We start from the raw sequence: 23,356 nt of genomic DNA on the forward strand, positions 1-23,356 counted from the left end.
TGAGGGCTCATTTTTTGTGGCCTGTTCTGTAGTTTGTATTGGTACCATTTTAGTTTCAATGGGACTTTTTGATCAATTTTTATAAAAAAATTTTAACCTCGCGGTGAAACCACGTTTGTTTATTTTTGTTTACATATATATATATTTTTTTTTATAGAAAAAGGGGGGTGATTCAAAGTTCAATTAGGGAAAGGGTTAAATAAATAACTTTTATTAACTTTGTTCCAAATTTTTTTCAGTATTTTTTTGTCCCCATGGGGGCCTATTACATGCAAACTTCTTATTTGCATTTACTGTTTAATTCTATGCCGTAGCATAGCATTGATAAGTGCTATCGGTGCTCCAATGATCCAGCCTGCCGTGGCTGACTGGAGCTTTGGAGAACCAATAGGATGGTGAGGAGGAAGGTAAGGGCCCTCCCGCCCTTACCTGCCTCCTCGCGGTAGTCCCAAGTAGCTCCAGCTGGGAGTAGTTTATTAACATTTTAGATGCTGTAATCAACTTTGATTGCAGCGTCTAAAGGGTTAATGCCAGTCAGCACCACGGTCGGTGATGTCCGGTATTAGCCACGGGTCCCGGGGGCTATCAGACCATCCCGCTATGACTCAGCTCCTGTGCGGACAATGGACTTAATCTACGTCCATTGTCCTTAAGAGATTAACATATTTCAATAGTTAGGAGATATCCACATGCGGCAATACCAAACATGTTTTTATCTTATTTTTTTATTTGAAAAAATTGGAAAAGGGGATAATTTTACTTTTTTATTGGGAAGGGGACTTATTCACATTTATAAAAACTCTTAACATAATTTATACTGCACAGTAAATGTCATAAAAAATTATTTAAATGCCAGAAATTTTAAAATTTTTCACAATATTTTGGAGTTTTTCACAAAAAATGCTGCATGCATCAACAAAGATTTACTACTAATATAAAGAACAGTATGTCACGAAAAGCAATCTCAGAATCGCTTAGTAAAAGCATTTCAAAGTTATTACAACTTAGGGACACAGGCCAGATTAAAATAAATTGGGCTTGGTCCTATAGATAATAACAGGCTGCGTCCTTAGTGTTGTGTTCACACGTACAGTATTCTGCGCAGATTTGATGCGCAGGATTTCTGCTGCAAATTTCAATGTAAACTAAATGACTGAGCTCAACTTCTGATCTGCAGTTACAAATCCTATGCATCACATCTGCCTAGGATACTGTACGTGTGAACGTACCCTTAAGGATTAAAAAGATGGAACATTTATAGGTGGAAAGGGGGGAGTATGATCGAGTGAATAAAAACAGATCTTCGCTTCAGTTAGCATTTGATGTTGAAATCTAATGTAGGGACGAGGCTTCTCCAAACGTTTTGAAACCATTTGTTTTTAAGCGCTGACAGTTTCAGTTGGTGAAAACAGCATCTGCTTCGCTTCTTGAAGATGCTGCTCATGCATTGTTTGCAGATGCAAATGATTCATTGGATAAAATGGCTAAAGCTCCATATTTCATTGAATAGCGTTAAAATCATGACTGCTGTGACAGATGCGCTGCCTTTTAGGAGTTAAATGTATACAATGAGTGGAAAACCTAGTTTGTACTGAAGTGAAATGCATCTGTTTTTAGTATAAAATATATTGGTAAGAAGATTCAAACCAGTTTGACCATTTAGGGTGGATTTATGTGTTTCTGTGTGTTTGTATCTGCATATATACTTATCCATTATATCAAGATTTACATGTCAGAAAACTGAGTGAATGCGTTAGATATCTGCTTTCTAGTTGATTTTTCCAATAAAAAATAGGTATCTACATGCATATCTATTTATTACGTAATTGTATTTATTGTATGTTTATGTTTACATTTTGCATGCTGAAAGTATGGGAGAAATAAAACGTCTAGTAATTGCAGTAAAAATGAAAGTATATGCCTGCATTCAATTCCTTTTTGAAGACTTGCATATCTGTTGTACAGTAGTTGCTTTGACAACAGTGTACAACTTAATAGGCAATCTGCCAGACTATTGTAGCCATCACAGCAAAGACAAGAAATCCTCATTGTTTTGATGCCAGCAACTCCATTGTAGAATGAATGCGGATTTATATGCAACAATGAAGGTAATACAGTGGTCCCTCAAGTTACAATATTAAAGGGGTATTCCAGGCAAAACCTTTATATATATATATATATATATATATATATATATATATATTTATAATATATTAACTGGCTCCGGAAAGTTAAACAGATTTGTAAATTACTTCTATTAAAAAATCTTAATCCTTCCAATAGTTATTACCTTCTGAAGTTTTCTGTCTAACTGCTCAATGATGATGTCACGTCCCGGGAGCTGTGCGTGATGGGAGAATATCCCCATAGGAGCTGCACAGCTCCCGGGACGTGAGTCATCAGAGTGCAGTTAGACAGAAAACAACAACTCAACTTCAGAAGCTAATAACTATTGGAAGGATTAAGATTTTTTTAATAGAAGTAATTTACAAATCTGTTTCACTTTCCGGAGCCGGTTGATATATATATATATAAAAAAAAAAAAAAAAAGTTTTGGCCTGGAATACCCCTTTAACCCCTTAACGACGCAGGACGTATATTTACGTCCTGCGCCGGCTCCCGCGATATGAAGCGGGATCGCGCCGCCAGTCACCGGACACCAGTCAGTGCATACGCTTCAGTAATACAGGGGTTTTACCAGTGAATGCCCATTTTGATTGGTCGGTTCTTCCGGCCATTGACACTTTTCACAGATCTGGACTGCCTGTAGCATTGTATGTTGAGTCTGTTGAGGCCATTGTAAGTTGAGTAATAACTGTATTATGCTATTACACTAGGTTTGCTAAGTTTGTCATGTATATTTTTTATATTGGCTTGGTACTAATAGAAACATTTAACGTTAGATTTTGGTTTTAGAAGCTTATCCAAAATGTGCGGTTCCTTTTATGCAGAAATGCTTTCATATTTATAGATGATGCGATTCTAAATACAGTGTAATGCTGAAGAATTACCTATTCTTATCTACTGTGTTTATATTGTTTGGCTTTGTGATGCTTGTCAGAGTCTTTTAGTTTTTTTCCTTTTTGTTTTTTTCCTTTCTGTATTAGGCATTACTGTGGGTAATTCCATGTATTGAACAAGTTTTGCAGTTTCCTATTGATTCAGTATTTTAAAGGGATTATCCAGGAAAAAAAACTTTTTTATATATATATCAACTGGCTACAGAAAGTTAACCAGATTTGTAAATTACTTCTATTAAAAAATCTTAATCCTTTCGGTACTTATGAGCTTCTGAAGTTAAAATTGTTCTTTTCTGTCTAAATCCTCTCTGATGACACCTGTCTCGGGGAAACGCCCAGTTTAGAAGCAAATCCCCATAGCAAACCTCTTCTAAACTGGGCGTTTCCCGAGACAGGTGTCATCAGAGAGCACTTAGACAGAAAAGAACAACCTTCACTTCAGAAGCTCATAAGTACTGAAAGGATTAAGATTTTTTTATAGAAATAATTTACAAATCTGTTTAACTTTCTGGAGCCAGTTGATATATATAAAAAAAATTTTTTTCCTGGATAACCCCTTTAACTATTGGTGCTCAAACAAAATATCAAATGGCAACAAAATGATACAGTAAATTTTATATACAGGTTGCATTTTTTTTTTTTACATATTAGCATTGCCTTGTCATAGAAGTTGTAAATAGATGCCATTTTACTCTGTAGTATTCTTTCAGGCAGAAGTTGATGGTCTCAGTCTTTTGAGGCCTGTCTCTTTATAACCCCTGACCTTTGTTCTTATAAAGTCAACATCCGAGGGCAGGAGATTAAGGCAGTTTAAAGACTAGAGTGGGAAGTGAAATGGAAAAATTAGCCTGCATATTTAGGGTGCAAACATCAAAGTCCAAAAATGTGCTTGTTGTGAATCTTACGTTGGAGCTTAATAAAGTTTATTTTTTGTCAGCTTCAAGGTGGCTAACTCTTTTAGAAAGAGACGTATGTTCATACAAGAAACATTGCCATCTGCAGCCATTGTGTGAACATTAATGATTACCTTTTGTGATAAGCTGAGAAATGTATGCTTATAGTAATGTATAGCACAACGAACAAAACTTTTTGTAAACTGTACATGTTCGAAAAAAGCAACACACGTGCTTTATTATATTTAATTCATAACTCTGTAGTATGGCTGAGTGTGCATAATTGGCAGAAATATTTTGGTACTATAAATTCTACTCTCAAGACCCAAGATAAAATTGTTGTCATTGATTCATTTGTTTTGAAAGAATATGATTTCAGAATTAGTTTTCATGAATATACATGTGCAGCAGGCGAACACAGGATTTTGGAATGAACAGTTGTGAAATAACATTGTTCTACTAAACATTATGGGGGAGATTGCCAGATTTTTGAAACATTGACAGGACTCCATTGGTCCTATTGGTCGATTATTGGGAACAAGCCTTCCTAGGAACATTCATTTGCCTGATAAAGAAGTGCTGAACATCTTTTTACATGAAAGACCCATATTGGGATTAGTCGTATGGAGAGAAATTAACCCCTTAACGACCACGGACTTAAATGTACGTCCTGGCTTGGCGGTACTTCCCACACCAGGACGTACAGATCACTGCATCTGCCGCAATGTGCATGTTAAAATAGATGATCGGATCGCTGCAGCGCTGCCGCGGCGATCCGATCATCTGTAATGGCAGACGGAGGTCCCCTCACTTACCTCCAGGCGTCTTCTGCTCTGGTCTGAGATCTAGCAGAGCAGAGCAGAAGATGACCGATAACACTGATTAGTGCTATGCTCTATGCACAGAACAGTATTAGCAATCAAATGATTGCTATAGATATTTCCCCTATGGGGACATAAAGAGTAAAAAAAAAAAAAATAGTTGAAAAATGTAAAAAAAAAAAAAAAAGTGAAAAATCCCCTCCCCCAATAAAAATAAATTGTCAAAATGTCCCAATATTTTTTTTTTAATAAACATATTTGCCATCGTCGCATGGGAAATGTCCGAACTTTCAAAATATAATGTTAATGATCCCCTACGGTGAACGGCATAAACGTAAAAAATAAAAAGTCCAAAAATGCAGGTTTTTTTTTTGTCACATTTTATTCCCCAAAAAATGTATTAAAAATGATCTAAAAGTTTTATATATTTTCAAATGTGGTATCGATAAAAAGTAAAGATGACAGCACAAGAAATGAGCCCTCATACCGCCCTATATACGGAAAAATGAAAAAGTTATAGGTGGTCAAAATAGGGCGATTTTAGATTACTGATTTTGTACAAAAAGTTTGGATTTTTTGTAAGCGGTACAAAAATATAAAAGTATCTATCCATGGGTATCATTTTAATCATATTGACCCACAGAATAAAGAACACGTCATTTTAACCATAAATTGTACAGTGTGTTAACGAAACCCTCCAAAATGTGCAAAATTGTGGTTTTCATTTCAATTTTCTCCCTAAAAAAAATTATCCTTTGGGTTCGCCATACATTTTTGAGTAAAATTAGAGGTTTCATTACAAAGCACAATTGGTCACGCAAAGAACAAGCCCTTATATGGGTCCGTAGATGAAAATATAAAAGAATTATGGATTTTAGAAGGCGAGGAGGAAAAAACGAAAACGCTAAAATAAAATTTGCCTGGTCCTTAAGGTTAAAATGGGCTTGGTTGTTAAGGGGTTAAAGCAGTCTGATCATGTAGTCTTGTGTATCTGTACCCTCTTGTTGTGTAGCTGATGAAAGTGGCTAACATCTTATTGCCGGATTAGACTACAGAGAGTTTGTTTATAGTCTGTAATCTTAAAGACTCCTAAATCTGCAAAGAACCTGCATGCACAGCGTTTTAGTGTAGCCTGTAAACGACATGGTAATGTCTGGGTCTTAACATTGGTCAATGTCCTTGCCAAAAAAGTTTTGTTTTTGTTGGGCAAATAAAATACTTTAGTGTTTTTAATACACAGGGAAGCACAGATTGAATCTTTACACCCCCCACTACCCCAACCCACGCACACACTTACACACTGCTGCTGGCAGATCATCTAGTATGCACTGCTGTCCTGGTTTTGCTCCTTCCGCTGGTGTTTTACTACCTCAGGAACCGCTCCCTTTTGAGCAGGAGAGAAATGTTATCAGAAGAAGAAAGAGCAGGAGCACAGTGGGGACTGAAAGATCTGATGGTGGCATTGGTGAGGGAGCAGGGGAGGTAACGCTTTTAATACAGAGGAAACAAAGTATTATATTTATCTCAAAAACTTTTTTTTTAAATGTATTTCCATTGGTGTCCTGAAGCCAGTAAAGCAAGAAGCGAAGTACAAAAGGGGGGCAATTCTGTGCAGTATTTGTAGCTTAACATAAGCCTCTTCTGTTCAAAATGCTTTTCCAGCTATACCTACCTAACTAGGGGTGCATAAATGGTGAGTTTGAAAAGCACTGCCCTGTGTGACGGGAAAAAGTCTAAAATTAACCTCAGTGACCCAAAGCCATGTTTAGTAGTGGACTTTGTGAAACCTCAGCCAAATAATATTGTTACTTAATGACATATTTTTCTAGATTAAGTAGAGTTAAAAATAATTAAAGGGGTAGTTCAATGGCAAACTTTTTTTTTTTTTTTTTTAAATCAATTGGTGCCAGTAAGTTAAACAGATTTGTTAATTGCTTCAATTAAAAAATCTTAATCCTTCCAGTACTTATCAGCTGCTGTATGCTCCACAGGAAGTTCTTTTCTTTTTTAATTCCCTTTCTGTCTGACCACAGTGCTCTCTGCTGACACCTCTGTCCATTTTAGGAACTGTCCAGAGCAGGATAGATTTGCTATGGGGATTTGCTCCTGCTCTGTACAGTTCCTAAACTGGACAAAGGTGTCAGGAGAGAGCACTGTGGTCAGACAGAAAGGGAATTCAAAAATATAACAACTACTTGTGGAGAATATAGCAGCTGATAAGTACTTGAAGGATTAAGATTTTTTAATTAAAGTAATTTACAAATCTGTTTAACTTTCTGGCACCAGTTGATTAAAAAAAAGTACCCCTTTAAAAAAGGTATAGGGGGACTATAAGGAGGACTATGAGTCCCAGCAAGTGCTTAGGTATGCTATTTTTCACGAGTTTATTATCTTTCTTTTGTAAATCAAAACACACCTTTTAGAAACTTTGTAGTGTACCCTTACCAGAACAAATTCTTTTTTTTTTCAGCTTATAAACTAACTGCTCCTCCTCCTCCTAAACTCACCCTTAACTCTGCATCAACATAAAGGGGTACTCTACTCTAAACATCTAATTCCCTATCCAAAGGATAGGGGATAAGATGTTAGATTCTGCGTTTGTGGCATTAGCTTCCGCGTTCACGCCACACCCCCTCCAATAATGTCTGAGAGGGGGCGTGGCTTCTAGTACATAGCCATCACGCCTCCTCCTATAGACATGAATGGAGGGGGTGTGGCAACTGGCATCGCCAGTCGTCGGGCGACATTTTCCAGCAGAGTACCTCTTTAAATCATCAGTATATTCAACATCTAACTGATTCCAACTTTCTCAATGGACAATTGGACAATTAAAAGCTTTCCAGGTCATGGAACAATGTTTTATTTCTACCTTTTAGGGTGTATTGACACATACAGTATCCTGTGCAAATTTGATGCACAAGATTTTATGCTGCGGATTTCAGTGTAAACTAAATGACTGACACTGCATCAAACTGCAGCTTCAAATTCTGCGCATCAAATATGCGCAGGGTACTGCATGTGTGAATACGCCCTTAAAGTTTGAATAGATTGAGGTCTGGATTGTTTGTTGACCATGCCATCGACTCTACTAAAGAAAAGCTTTAACTCCTTCCTGACACTTGACATACCTGTACATCATGGGTCAGGTGAGGGGAATATGGTCCGGGTCCGTTTCATAACTGGCAGGTGCTCGCTGCTGACATCTGCTGTCAATGGCCGACATCAAAAATTGCTCCGATGGCCGTCACTTAAATGCCACGATCAATAGAGATTGACATTAAATGATGGTAATCCCTAGTGTCTCATAGTCCGAATAGCATTGCATTGATTTATGTAAGCAATCTACTTAAAAGTAAAAAAAAAAAAATGTAATCCCGCCCAATAGAAATCTGTGCATGGATGACTGGGGTGCTGCGCCGGAGATTGCGGAGGAACCCCTGCAATCAGACATCTTATATCCTATGCCTTTGGATAGGAGATGAGATGTTTTTCAGCGGAGTACCCCTTTAAATCCTGTTGGATAGTGATTGTGCAACATAAGTCCAGTTGTGAATGAACAGAGTGGAATGAAAAGTAAATGGAATATCTGCACAGGACTGTCTCATGAAGACATCTCATCTCCATATTGCCCTGCTTGGGCAAGAATTCCCTTTACAAAATCAGCTTTTTACCATGCGTTAGACCCCCAGGGATCCAGCAATTACCATGGTTGCTGCTTTGCAAAAGGGGGTATTTCTGTACAAAACTTGTAATATTACCTAGGTCTTGAGCTGCTTCAGGGGGATGGTGCAACTTTCTAAAGAAATGTTTTCCATCCATGGTGCCTCCAGCTGTTGGAAAACTACAATTCCCAGTTGTCTGAGCATGCTGGCGATATCCTGGATGGGGGAAACATTTGTAAAGGCAAGACTACCTACCGCTGATAGACTTAGTAGAAAATAATTTGGGATACCACATATTAAATGTTAAAGGGGTACTCCAGTGGGAAAACATGTTTAGGAATCAAGTGGTACCAGAAAGTTATACCGATTTGTAAATTACTTCTATTTAAAAATATTAATCCTTCCAGTACTTATCAGCTGCTGTATGCTCCATAAAAAGTTGTGTAGTTCTTTCCAGTCTGACCACAGTGCTCTCTGTTGCATCCTCTATCCATGTCAGAAACTGTCTGGAGCAGGAGAGGTTTGCTATGGGGATTTTCTCCTGCTCTGGACAGTTCCTGACATTGGCAGCAGAGAGCACTGTGGTCAGGCTAAAAAGAACCATGCAACTTTCTGTGGCGTATACAGCAGCTGGTAAGACTTTTAAATAGAAGTAATGTACCAATCTGTTTAACTTTCTGTCACCAGTTAATTTGAAAACCCTTTTTTCCTTTGGAGGTATCACTGCAGTATAGAAGACAGAGACGCGCTCTTTCCATGGGGCAGTAGTTGCTAGTGTAGTATATTCACATGTATATGTCTTACTAGAGTATGGTTGGGGTTTATTTTTATCCTTTTTTTTAATAACTTACAAGGACTGAGATCATTTCACACTTTGTTCTCTGGTTTCAGTTCAGATAAATATTTCTGAAATGGTATTATAAATGTTAAAAAGGAATTGTGTAAATGAAAGCATGAGGGATGGGGATGAGATTGAGTGTAGACAAATCAACCTACTTCTTAGGATAAGGAATCTCAAAGGGAAGGACAGTGTTTAAAAAGCACTTGAAACATATAAAGGCATTGGATCTTCTAAGATATTATCGTCATTTTAAGAGCTCACAGAATGGGGCACACAAATGTGAAATATAATTTGTCTAAATTTGTCATTTATTCTGTATGAATTTGGAGAGAAGCAGACGTGTGTCTAGAAGAAATGACTGGTAGCAGGAGCTAAGATTGACTTGAATTCTTTCTGCCCTTCCCCCTCTCATTTCAGAGGAAGATGCCGCCATGCATGACCTTAAGCAGCCTTTCTAAATACTTCCCTTTTTTTATTTACAGGCTTATCTATCTAATACCAATAACAATATTTTTCAGTATTTAAGCAAAATTAAAGTTTGTATATAGTGACATTTAAATAGTTAGAAATACGGTACCTCCTATAAATAATAAAAATGTTTAATTTGAAAAGAAAGTACATAAGACTTGTGAGAGCTGTGCAAGCACCATTAGCGGCAAGTGCTTGCTGTACTTTGTATCTGACACTCCACTGTAACACCTGGGGGTAGCCCCTTATTCCAGCCTTTTTATGTCAATAGCGACTGCAGTATCTGAGTTGGACAGAGGGAGGGGGCTCCCTCTGCCTGTCAGCCACCCGCAACGCATTCCCAGGGTTATAGGGTTCCCATGCCAGCCAGTAGTCCCAGGTCTGCCAGAGGTATGACTTATTAGTTTGCCTACCACTGTTACATTGAGGGAACCTTGAACAGGTTTTCATATATACATATGTGTTAAGAGTAAAAGAGTTTTGATATTCAGAATGTGAATTTTTTAATTGTACTGAGCCAAAATAATAAGTTTTACATGTAATCTGTGTCCTGCTACAGCTATTCTTGTGATAAGACATCTATTTAGGCATTTGTTTTTTTATTTCCATATAGATCAGTGTATACTTTTCTATATACTCTTCTATTTCAATAGAAGTACAGAAAATACAATTCTATACGCTCTCAAAGTATGTGCGGAACCAACAGCAACAGTTCATGGAAAATGATTGTTAGCATAATATGTGACTGCGCAGAAACTGGTTATACAGTATGGCATTGAAAAAATACTTTCCTTCATGCAATACGTGTTTGCAATGCTGGCAGGTGCATACTAATAGTTACTACATATAATAGTTTTATGTGGAAACAAAGTAATCCTAAGTGGCATTGTACAGTGATCCCTCAACTTACAATGGCCTCGACATACAATAGTTTCAACATACAATGAATGGTCTTTTCTGGACTATTGTAACTTGAAACCAGACTCAACGTACAATGCTATGGAATCTGCGAAACATGTCAATGGCTGGAAGAACCGACCAATCAGAATGGGCATCTCACTGGTAAAACCCTGTATTACTGAAGTGCATGCACTGACTGGTGTCTGGTAGCGCCCCCTACAGTACAGGGAGGTATTACATGTTCTGTACTCTTTACCTATACCAGGGTTAGCTTCTCCTTTGGGCATCTGGTGAGGGCGACTCCATTTTCCTTTTTTTTTTAGGACATTGCGTGTTCTGTACAGGACCCTGAAGAAGCTCCTGTCCTTTACATAGACCAGTGTTTCCCAAAGAGGTTGCCTCCAGCTGTTGCAAAACTACAATTCCCAGCATGCCCGGACAGCCTTTGGCTGTCCGGGCATGCTGGGAGTTGTAGTTTTGCAACAGCTGGAGGCACCCTGGTTGGAAAACGCTGACATAGACAGTGATTTACAGCTCCCAGCAGATCTTTCTTACTTTTATATGTAATAATTTGCTTTATCTATATTAGTTATCTACTTATTTTTTTTTAATCCTCACTTTTTCCTATTTTTGGATGACATTTTGGTGGCTTCAGGACCAATTACCACGTTTCCATAGAGTTCTGGTCTCAACATACAATGGTTTCAACATACAATGGTCGTCCCAGAACCAATTAATATTGTAACTTGAGGGACCACTGTATTGATATTTCTTTAGGCTGGGTGGGTTTAGTTACCGTATGTACAGCTCCATATATCTGTAGACAAAAATTCCCATGTTGTCATATTTCAGATCTGAACACTAGGATTGCCATGGACGTTGCTTGGACTTGTAGTCTGAACTAGAGATCTCTGACAACTGGAGTTTTGAGGCTTGGAACAAAATAAACAAAAGAAATTACAAAGCAAATTACTCATATTCCTTAGCAGTAAATTAACAGTGACACTGAAAAGACATTTTTTTCCCCTTCCCTCCCCCTCAGGAATGTTGGTTCTTAAAGCTCCTCTTTGCTTCCTGCTACTTTCATTTAATGTGCACTTTTGGTGCAATCATGTTATTGCATGTTCTCCACTCACAAATGTTTGGGCTTTGAATGCTTTAAGGGTCCCACCTAATACTTAACTGATGTAATATTACAAATAATTAAGTGTTGGATTCCATCGGCTGAAAAGCCTCAAACATGTTGTTTTGTTTGCTACCTATACGTTTTCACTTGCTTTTTTTTTTACTCTGACTCTTGCTATACATCTTAGGCGGGCATTATTTCCCACCCATCTTATTGCCAACAAAAATTTACACAGCTTCTGCTTTTAGAATTATCTCTAAAAATGTACAGAGCAGTCAGGTGAGCTCTATAGAAGTCTTTGTTCACAAAAATTTTTGCATACAGTCGCAGTACTGTAGGGGGCGCTACCAGACACCAGTCAGTGCATGCACTTCAGTAATACAGGGTTTTACCAGTGAAATATCCATTCTGATTGGTCAGTTCTTCCAGCCATTGACACGTTTTGCAGATTCCATAGCATTGTATGTTGAGTCTGGTTTCAAATTACAATGGTCCAGAAAATTGTATGTTGAAACTATTGCATGATATTAGTTTTTCTGTTGGATGCCTATGCAGTAAACTAGTAGAGTAGGCTACACTATTCAATACAGTTTACAGTGTATCCACTAGTATTGCACTGGCATATTCAGTCCATGTACAACTGTACATTTTATAGGTTGTTTAGTCTTTACAATCTGAAAAAAGGCACATGATTATTCTCTGTCAAAAAAGATGGTAGTTCAACTGATGTCTACTTACAAAGCTGTCACATGTGCTCATGGTGCGCCATTAATACGATGTATACATATATTTGTTATCCCCTTAAAGACTAGCCCATTTTCGGTCTTAATGGTAGTTTCACATATGGAGTTACAGAAGGAAGAGCAGCTGTGGGGCACCAACATCTGCCCAAACAAGTTATATACCATTTAGAGTAAGGGAATGGGTAAGAGTGTTATTTATTGGCCAGACGTGTTTGATTTAATCTAAAGCCACAATACCAGTAAATAGTATTAATACAAATAAGTGTAAATGAAGGCTTAAGTGTCTGAATGATTTATATTTCTAGCTGCTTGTGATGTAAATGTTGGCTAAAGCCAATAATGTAGCAGGTAGTCAGCAATACACATTTATAGCAGATAGGTTATAGGTGGGTACTGTCTGGATGGTTTGCCAAAGAATGGGAAATGGAAAGGAAGGATTTAGGTTCTCCTTCTTGCTGGATTAAATTCTGGTTTTGGTGGCTTAAACTGCTTTGAAAACAGTCATGGCGTTTGGTTGGGATGGTGTCCTTGGTTTTTATTGCATGTAAGCAAACTGGATATGCAATTTGTTTAGCCATAAAGATGGAGATGTCAGTGTATGCATAAATCCATCTTTGTGAAATAGAGGTTTTTGGAAAGCATCTGGCTCTGTTACACGTGTTACAATTGTGGGAGTAAGCGCTGTTTTAGCTAGCTGGTTTATTATATTAATATATTAGTAATAATTGTATCAAATCTTCCTGTCCTTAAAATTTGTATTGTGGCTAGTCTCTAAAATAAAAGTAAAAGTGTACCTGTCGTCAGCAAAAAAAACATTTTATGTAATGTAGATTATATCATTATATGTGTATTTGTAATATACATTGGTTAAAAATTGCTTGTCCTCAGTGCACAGAGCCCTGCTTGTCCTGTCCTCACTTCCTGTACTTGGACTCCTCATAGAGACACACAGGCAATAGCTGCAGGGACAAAAATATTAAATTTTTTTTTAACCATTGTATATTACAAATATAATGGTATTATCTACATTATATAAAATATTTTTGTTGCAGACACTTCCACTTTAAAGAATAATTACTGCTTCTTTTTAGTAGTGCGTTACACACACCATTAAACCTCTAAAGTTAGAGTGGTCTTAGCAGCACTCTGTAAAATGAACATGTGACTACTATCATACATTAGAGACACTCCTGCTATTTCAGAAGTACCAGGAAGTATACGCAATAAAATGACATATCTGCTACTTAAGTTACAGGCTGTAATGTCAGTCAGTCATTTGGCTTTTCTAGAATGGTGAGTTTTTAACTAAGCATTTTATTTTATTTTTTAAACCTGATCTATTCTGATACAGTTTTTTTTGTGTGGAATAAGATTGAATGTCTCTTTTTACTCCAGTGTGAGATTTGGGATCCACACTTGATGGTTTACAAGTATGATGCTTTGGCTTTATTTGAAGAAAATGTTAATTGTTTAGTTGTAGTCTACTTTTATATATACCAAATCAAGATGTTTGCTTTTGTACTGGTTTATCACAAGTTATAAAAGATGTATTTCCATGAACATGAATAACCATAAACCTAGGTTATCTTCTGCTGTATCTGGTCACTATTCAATGTGTGTGCCATTCATCAATTAACTCTTTTAACTCTTCAATTTACTGTTGGTCCTCATGCTTCTTGTTTGTTTTGTCTTCTGGCCAAGTTAGTTGGCTACTTATATTTCGTATCATTTAACTCCAGTATATGTGGCCCTGGAGTTTGATACACCTATTTCTTTGCTGTTTTTTCTTCGGAGGCATGTGCAGATCTGATAAAAGATTGATTGCCATGACCAATTATATTTTCCAACTGGCAGCTGTGCTACTTGAAGGCCTTAGAAGCAGCTGAAGAGAAGTTGCTCTGTATGTGTGCTACATAAGCTCCCATTAATAGGTTCTGTCAATGACTGATTTTCTTTTCTTTTTTCCTTTTGTGTACCTAACACCTAACCAAAAGGTAACGTAAACCTGTTATTTTTGGAGATGATAATACAGAGCTATATTAACTCCTGACAAATAAGGAGCGTTTCCATTTTTGCTGCAAATCCTTAATTTAAAAAAAAAAACCTGAGAACTGGCATGATTTGTGTTGCTGGTAAGAATGATTGACACAAAGCGAATACATACTCAAAAGGATGGAATAAATGCCTCCCATCCCCCCTTTGGCCAACACTCATAAACAGGAGCAGATAGCATCTAAGGCATTGCCTCAGCAGGGAAGCAAATGTGATGGGGGTTAGGAATCCGGAAGACAACACTGTGTAGCAATTAGAATTTTGTGTGCAATAATCAGTACGTGCTATGAAAACTTGATGCATCAACTTCAAGACCTCTGTTAAAATGCAGCAATAAAATCTCGCAAAGGGTATGTTTGTTAATTGAAAGTGTGGAGCTGGACGGCAGGTTTTTTGGTGACGTAAAATGGTTCACTGAATGGCATAACATAGTGCATACCATACTGACTGATTTAAATTGATTTGTCCATGACTGCAGGCAGCAAAACTTCTGAAGCCCTTTAACCTTTTTTCTCTTGGAGGATGAGGTGTTTGTGAATACCTTTTAGCAAAAATGTCCATGTTTATAAAAATTAGTGTTAAGAGGCAACATTAATAAAACATATATTGGACTTTAATAAGTATATTTGTTAGTTGTGTTTTATATATTTTTTTATTTTTTGTGTTTGGCTAGTTTTAGATAAATATGAAATTATAGGAAATGTAAAGGCGTTCATTCTTCCATTCCCTCTTCTTTCTTACTGTTTTAATGAAGGTTGTATTCTAGATTTATTTAAGTAGCTTTTCTTTTTAGTGCTAAAAAAATTTTTTGAAAAGTTGAGGTGTACAACAAAATTTACCAAAAAGTTTAGTCTAGTTTAATTTGATTATGCATTAATTAATTAATTAATTTATTCATTCATTTTAATATATCTGAAGTAGTTTGCTTAATGAAATGAAAGTTTCCCTAATAAGAATATATTGCAATTTGATTAAGAAGATGTATATATTTCTAGTCTCTCTTCAGGACTATGTTTTTTACATAGATTTTATTTGCATAAGTGTCTGCCTGTTTTTATTCCCCTATAATATCCACTATATCCAATTTCATAAAGAAGGCTAAAAAGAAATGCACGTGTAGAACATTCTTAATACTGCAATACCAGAAATCTGCAGAATTCCATATTTAGATGAATGTCGCCACCTTGTGGAATTCAAGTTACTTCTTTCTTTCCCCCTTATTAAATGCATTTAATTTTTTGCATTGGAAAATGTATTTTTACTGATGAAATCTTATCTTAAAGTACCATCTTGTTTGTTGGTTAATAATAATCGTATTTAACAATCTTATTTGCAGGTGTAATGATTTTGCAAAAGAAAACTTAATTTTGTAATAACCACTGGAAGGCAAATTATAGTGTTTTGAGATTTTTTATTTATTTTTTCATTTAAAGGAGTACTCCCATTTTTATCACTATCACGTACAGTGTTGATCCCAAAAATTAGCTCCTGGCTGATCATGATATATTCTACCAATATGATATTACTTAGAAATGGAAACACTCTGTGAACATTTTCTCCGTCTTTTCTTGTTTAAAATATTACAATTTGGTGTTTAGATTTAGTTTAAAAGCATAATGCACGTGGTTGGTATATGCCCCCCAAGATGACTGTAGTATACACACTTTATAGGTAGAAGTTAAATCTTTTCATATAAAATATAATGGGCAGTGTATTATATGCACAAATTGAATTACTAACCTAATTCCCTAGACTGATTTAGTCTATCTTTTCTATTTTACAGATGCTACAACTGTGGTGGCCTTGACCATCATGCTAAAGAATGTAATCTACCTCCTCAGCCAAAAAAGTGCCATTACTGTCAAAGCATAATGCACATGGTAGCTAACTGCCCTCACAAGACGGTTCCACAACATCCAGCAGCCTCTCAGGGAAAATATGAAGCAGAACAGCAGCCCTCCACCTCTGCTTTTCAACGGGAAGGAGGAGGGTCCTTTGGCTATTCATCTCCATCATATTCTCAGGAGGGAAGATCGGAGCACTCAGAACGTTCAAGCAGGTCACCGCAAGAAGCTTCCTTAAGTAAGACATCTACGTCGCCTGAAGAACAAAGCAGAAAGGGGCCTTCTGTTCAAAAAAGGAAAAAAATGTAGCTTTGTCTCAGTGTCTCCCTTAAACTTGCCTATTCTGGGAAGTTCTACCTCATATAAGTACAGGGGAAGTCATTTCATTATTCGCAACTGACCTTGAATTTTAACTACTGTTGAGGAACTGTGAATTTAAAAATGAAAATAATCTGCTAATGGACAAATCACTCCAGGCAAACTGACCATGCAGGGTGTTATGCATTATACCTCATTTTGTGTGTGTGTGTGTATGAATGTGTGTGTACGTCATGCCCTTTAGTACACACGGTTGTAATTTCAAAACGGAGTATATATGGACATGTGTATATATTCGCAACCGTTTGCATTCCCAGCATTCATCAAAGTATGAAACAATATCCATTGTTACCATTTTCCTTTGAACACTCCTGCTATTTATTTTTCGGCACAATCACGTTTGTGATGTGTTTTAGTGTGTTTTAATGGTGTAGATGGCTGACACCAGTAGTATTAATACATCCCAGAAAGGAGAGTATTACTTCATTAAAGCAATATTGTCAGCTATTTCTAATGCAAGCATACTGAAATGGTATGTTCAGATGTGAGAAATGCCAAAACGTGCACCAAAGTGCATAATATAATGAATGATAATGTGTGGATGAAGTGAAATAATGCAGTATCAAAATGAATAGTTTCTTTGGGTTGGTTTTGGGAATTCAAAAGCCAGTAGCACTGTATAATGTTTGTGCCAGCTATTATTAGAAGTGAAATTATACCAGCACATAAATCTTTTAAGAATATACAATGTGCACAGTGAATGTAAACCCCTCCATTTAACAGCTGTATAATGTGTTAGCATAAGCACATGGTGTTATAGCCCTTACATGAAAACTACCCCATACTCAAAATGATCTATGCACATCACACCACATTACGCCACCTGCAACCTTACAGCTGCACTGTCTGACATCATATGCTTTAGTTATATAGACTAGGTAAGGCAAAAAGTGGTAGTTATGTATACCAAACAATGTGTTAATTTTTAGGATATTTTTATACGTAGTATTTTGAGCCACAAAATGACTACTTTTCAGCTAAAAAAAGGCTTAAAAAAATTGCTAAAAAAAAACCTGATTGGAAGCATTGCCTAATCCTGGGCTTAAAAAAAAACAATCCCCCTATTTTGGTACAACATCCAGTTGCCATGTAGGATTGTGTATGTAGTATAAAAGCATTGTTTGAACAGAACCTAAAGGCTAGGAGATTCAGTTAAATGGTTACACATTTAAGACAAAAAATTATTTTATATATTTTTTTTTCTTGAAACTAGGCTTTCTTGGCATCACCATGACATGTTTGTTACCCTGTCCCAGATGATTATTAAGGGGCAGATAGGCTGTAATGACATTCTTTCTTTAAAGCCCCAACCTGCAGCATATGAGTTTCGTAGCAAGCTCATATCATTCTAATGTTTTTTTTTCTGGTTGTTAGGGTAAATGTACTTATGTCACATTTACCTGTATGGCAATGTTTTTATTCAAAAGGTTTTATCTCTAGCAGAGGAATATGACATTAGATTTTCACCATATTGAGTAAAAAAAAAAAAAATATGCTAAAATTAGCATTTATTTTGAAAGAATATTACTATGAAAGAGTTTAACAGCAAGTGATATGTCAAATACTTTATGGCCATTAATGCCCATAAGAACCAAGCAAGCCTCTTGTCCAGAAAACATTCATTTAAATTGAAAACACACATTGGATTTTTTTTTTTTTTTTTTATATTTGCAAGAGATTTCTTGTTATGAAAAACTGGAGTATTTTCTTTAATTCTTTGTATGAATTTCTAGTCTGTAGAAATAACCATCCATTTGGATTTATATAGTGCTGCTGAGGATTTTGGATATGTTTTGCATTTAGTAACTAATTATTGTAGTGAGCTTTGCTTCACCTAATTTCTCTACTTGCTCGGCATGTATTTGCTCAAGGCAAAGCTACATTGGGCAACTATTCACATCTGAAAAGGCATCCATTTCAATATGAAAAGTATCAAGATGTGTATAAGACTGATTGACTTTGCGATATTATGGTAATATTGCTGCTGCTCATGATTATGATATCCACTGGCACGTATCAAGTCACTACACTTGAATACCATGACTGTGCTTTTTTTATGGTTATATAGTACTGGTAATTGTATTTTATTTCTCATTGTGGTCTAATGCAAAATTTAACTTTTGACGATATTGAATGTGATGAATTCATGAAATGCTTCCTTGCATTATGTAAGGAAAACATAGTCTTATTTAAGTTATGTAGACAAATCAAAGTAAAGTTGCATAACCTAAGACCGTGTGCTGTTAAGAGCACTTGGAATTGTCCTAATGCTTCTGTACTGTGGGTTCTACAATAAGTGCTTGATAGAAAATCATATTGGGGGACATTTATCAAAGCATTTAGTCATTTTTTGTGCAACTTTTTGATTGTGCAGTGCCCTAAGCAAAAAAAAAAAAAGAAAAATAAACTTGCTTACCAAAGCAAAAAGTGATTTTTGACTTGCAGTGGTCAGAGATTTATCAAGTGCAAAAGTCGCAAAAAAGTTGCATTGCATGAAAAAACCTACTAAGTTTACTCCAGCTCAGACATGGAGCAGAAAAAATGCTTACGTGAAATTTATCAACAGGCTGAAACAAGTTGATAAATAAGTCACACGTAAGCAAAAAAAATTGTAAGAAAAAAAATAACAAAAAAAAAGGGATACATAAGCAAACATTGATAAATGTCCCCCATTGTCACTGTCTATGAAACCAAAGTTTCCTCACTTTCTGCCAATAGAAGATTTCTGGAATTTGAAAAGTGGGCATTCCCTGTTTACATAGAGTTCAGAGCCGGAATCTAGCGGTCAGTCAGACTGTCACTTTTTTTATTTTTTGACCCTTCCCCTGTGCATCCCTTCAGTCTGAACTACATTGAGCACATACCAAGCCTATGTTAACTCTAGGTTTTATTTTTGTATATGAGAATATTATCACTAATTCAAGACCTACTCAGGACTAAGAACTTTGCTCAGGGAATATACCATGTGATATTTCACTTCCCATTACCGAATCGTCTACAGACCCATTGTATTGGAGAGAACCAAATAGATGTAGAACGTATATCTAATATATTAAGTGTTATATTCTGGTATTAGTAACTACCTCTCATATTACATATCAACCCACAATTCTGGTTATCGTATAAATATTTTTGTATTTTTATTTCATGTGTTAACTATAAAACTATGTGTTCATATTCTAATTATTTACTGTATGTGAATATTTGTGATTTTGAGTTTTATTTTCGGTTGTATTCACAATGCTTACATTTTTGGTGTGTTATTTTTTTTTTTATTCTGTTTACAGCAAAAGGCTACCTCATTCAACCATATAGCATTTTATATGCTGCTTCAGACTTAATAGGTAAATGTCATATCAGTGGTACATTTTTTTTTTTTTTACCTGCTTTAAGTTTATTCATTAAAATAATGCAATTAGAGTAGGGCTGTGTTTGATTACATAATTTTCTATTTAATAATTCCTATTGAGGTTTTTATGATTTTGTTTAGAAAGAGGCCTTTAGCTTTGCATATTTTGTGAATGTTGAGACATTCCACTAGGAGACTGATCAGGTTGTTGTTCATGCCCATATTATTCACCTGTTAAATCATTATCAAGAATCTACCTCTTACTTTCTACCCCTTTTGTTGGAAATGTTACGTTGTTTAGTTGTGCTAAGATAAGGTCCTTTGTAAGTCTTCTGCAGTAGAGTTGCACTTTGCATAAACACAAAGATACCAGTGTAGTAAAATCTCACAAAATTTACACCCTTTCAAAGTGCCTCCATATATCTCATAGGTTTATTTTACTAAATTTTGCCTTCACTTGGCTCCTCATTGCATCCAAGTAATTTTAAAAGCCAAGTAGTTGTGTTCAGTTCTTTTGCCAGTGTTTGGCAGTTTGAGTATTTAACTTTTAACTCTTGTCAGTTAAGGACACGCCATGGCATAACGTAACATTTAGTTAATCATGTGGCAATGTTTTTTATTTAAGTAGTTTTCCTTGTTATAGCATTTTGAGGATTTTTTTTTAATTAAAATTATACAACTAATAAACCCATTGTGATTTTATTTAGAATCTTTTATTCAGCAAATAACATTCTTTATTAAAACAAGTAATGAACTGAGAAATTTCAATAACTGTTGAAAGTAATTTAAGTTAATTTATCTCCTGTAAAAAAATGTTTATCATTAAAGTTATATATGTCAATATGACCCATTTATTAAATAGACCAGGGTTGGGAAATATGTGCATGTGCACTGATATCTTTATATAGATGTATTTCATGAACAAGGCATGTTTTAGGAAAAAATCTGACCTTTTCTTTGTTTACACCTTTCTAGTAATGTGCCCACTACTTATTTTGCAATAACACAAATGTTGTGCTGACCTGTTCTAAAAACAAATACCAAGAGGTTTGGCAATTGAAATATAAATGCTTGTTCATTTAATAAGCACTTAAAGGGGTTTTCCAGGATTTTATAATTGTTGGCCTGTCCTTTGGTTCCTTTTTGGTACCAGTCTGGTGGGGGTCTGACTCTTAACACCCCCATGATCAGCTGATGAAAATGGCTGCAGCACTTGGGCAAACACAGTGATCTCTTCATAACCAGACACTGCTCATTTTGTAGCAGTTGTGCTTGATACTTTACCTAGCCGAGTGCTTGCCTGAATATTGCAGCCGATTCAATTAACTGATATGTCTAGAGTCAGCCCCCCCAACAATCTAATATTGATGTATTAATAGTCCAAGAAAACCCTTTTAAAGTACAATATTGTTGTGTTTTCTTATATTGGGCTATAACTGTTACTGAAGCCAATAGTAGAGGGATGCTGAAGTTAAGCCTTTTTTTTGCTAGCGTTAATATTAGAATAGTGACTACCTCTTAAAGTTTCAGATACAGATATTTTGGGGATCTAGAATGTTCTCAGTCTTTAAGCATTCATTGCTTTAGAATAATTGTTAAAATCACAATGAAGAACAAAGTAAACACTGACTTCCTGGTGTACTAGTTAATCTTTGTAGAATAGAATACGTTATTTCTCTTTTTTTTCTTATGAAAACACGTTTACAAGAACATAAATATTGCTTGAATTATTTGTAATATTTCTTTCAATGAAATGTTGAAAAACAGTGAATTTGAAGTTAAGGGTCATAATGGCTGTTTACTGTCTTCTCAATGGACTAAAGCACTGATTGCCTTTCTGCATAATATCATGTATTTTTATTTTTTTTTCATTTCATGTCTTTTTATAACTGTCAATCATGGAATTGTGAGGTTTAATATGAATTACTTGATTTAAAAAATAAAATGTATAACTTTGACATTTATCTAATGCATGTGTATTATTGTTTTGTTTCTAGGTCATGCAAAATCTAAATCATGTTATACAATAATATGTATACTTTGAGTGTCCTCCCAAATGATTAGGGATGAGCAAACTTTTCAAAAGTAATTTCCATGTAACTTGGCAAAAGTAGCTTAACCCCTTCTCGACCCATGATCTACAAGGACATCATGACCGGGAAGGTTTTCAGACATGTACGTCATGCATGTACTGGCCGCTACTAGCGGCATCCCGCTGAGCCCGGTAAGATGGTGGCCATCACTGATAGCCAGCCATCTTAGGATGGAAACCTAGGGGGGTTTCGTTCCCCCCCCCCCCCCCCCCCCCCTCACAGCGATTGCTCCGATCAGCTAGTCAAATCTGATTAGCTGATGGCAGCATTTTGCATAGAAAAATCCTGAGCAGCGCAGTGTGTGTTCCACACACTTCTCTACTAGGAGGCACCAGTGTCCCTTATCTGTCCCCCTTCCCCCGGCGTCCCTTACCCGTCCCGAGCTGCCGACGCTGTGTCCCGCCGTCATGCTTTACATTCACTTTAATTTTAAATTTTTTTTCTTTCTTTTTTTTTATGTAAAGGAGCTGTTTGGTTGTACAACAGCTCCCCCATGTGTCCTAAACCAGGTACTGCATGTTTTGTGCACTAGACACTGGGGAGAGCTGTTGTACAGTAGTAAAAAAAATATATATATATATATGTGTGTGTGTGTGTATATATATATGTTTGTGTGTGTGTGTGTGTGTGTGTGTGTGTGTATGTATGTATGTATATATATAATATATATATACGTGTATATATACATACACGTGTATGTGTATATACACACATATATATGGGTGTGTATATTATATATGTGTGTGTGTGTGTATATATATATATATATATATATATATATATATATATATATATATATAATGTATGTGTGTTCAAAATATTCAAAATGTTATTGTTCCCAAAAAAGTGATTTTTGAACTTTTGTAGAAAATTTTTAAAAACTCTAAGCCTTCTAATGTCGTTAAAAAGTAAAAGAATGTTTAACAAATGATGCCAGCATAAAGTAGATGTTGGGGATGTGAATTAATATCTAAATTTTTTTGGCATGACTATTTCTCATACAAGTAGAGAGTTTCATTTAAAAAATTGTAAAAAGAATTAAAGTAAAAACTATACTTGCCTCTTCTCTCCAGTGTTGCAGAAGCAGAAAGTTCCTGGCACACAGCTTACTTTCTGCTTCTGACTGGGAAACCCAGTGGCAGTTGACAGTGGAACTCACCATTGAT

General features: G+C 36.0%; 1 protein-coding gene across 5 annotated transcripts in view; it reads left to right on the forward strand.

Moving 5' to 3' along the window:
- LIN28B (lin-28 homolog B) overlaps nt 1-22,021 on the forward strand; it is a 101,184-nt gene extending 79,163 nt beyond the window's left edge. For 4 of the 5 annotated variants that reach the window (XM_056566207.1, XM_056566208.1, XM_056566206.1 and 1 more), the window contains one exon: nt 16,310-22,021. In XM_056566207.1, coding sequence (XP_056422182.1) covers nt 16,310-16,679 — 370 coding nt within the window. In that variant the 3' untranslated portion in view covers nt 16,680-22,021. The remainder of the gene's footprint in view (nt 1-16,309) is intronic. The other variant, XR_008891295.1, reaches the window with a different exon arrangement.
- Nucleotides 22,022-23,356: the final 1,335 nt, after the last annotated feature.

Source organism: Hyla sarda, chromosome 3, assembly GCF_029499605.1.
Source record: "Hyla sarda isolate aHylSar1 chromosome 3, aHylSar1.hap1, whole genome shotgun sequence".
NCBI classification, from domain to species: Eukaryota; Metazoa; Chordata; class Amphibia; order Anura; family Hylidae; genus Hyla; species Hyla sarda.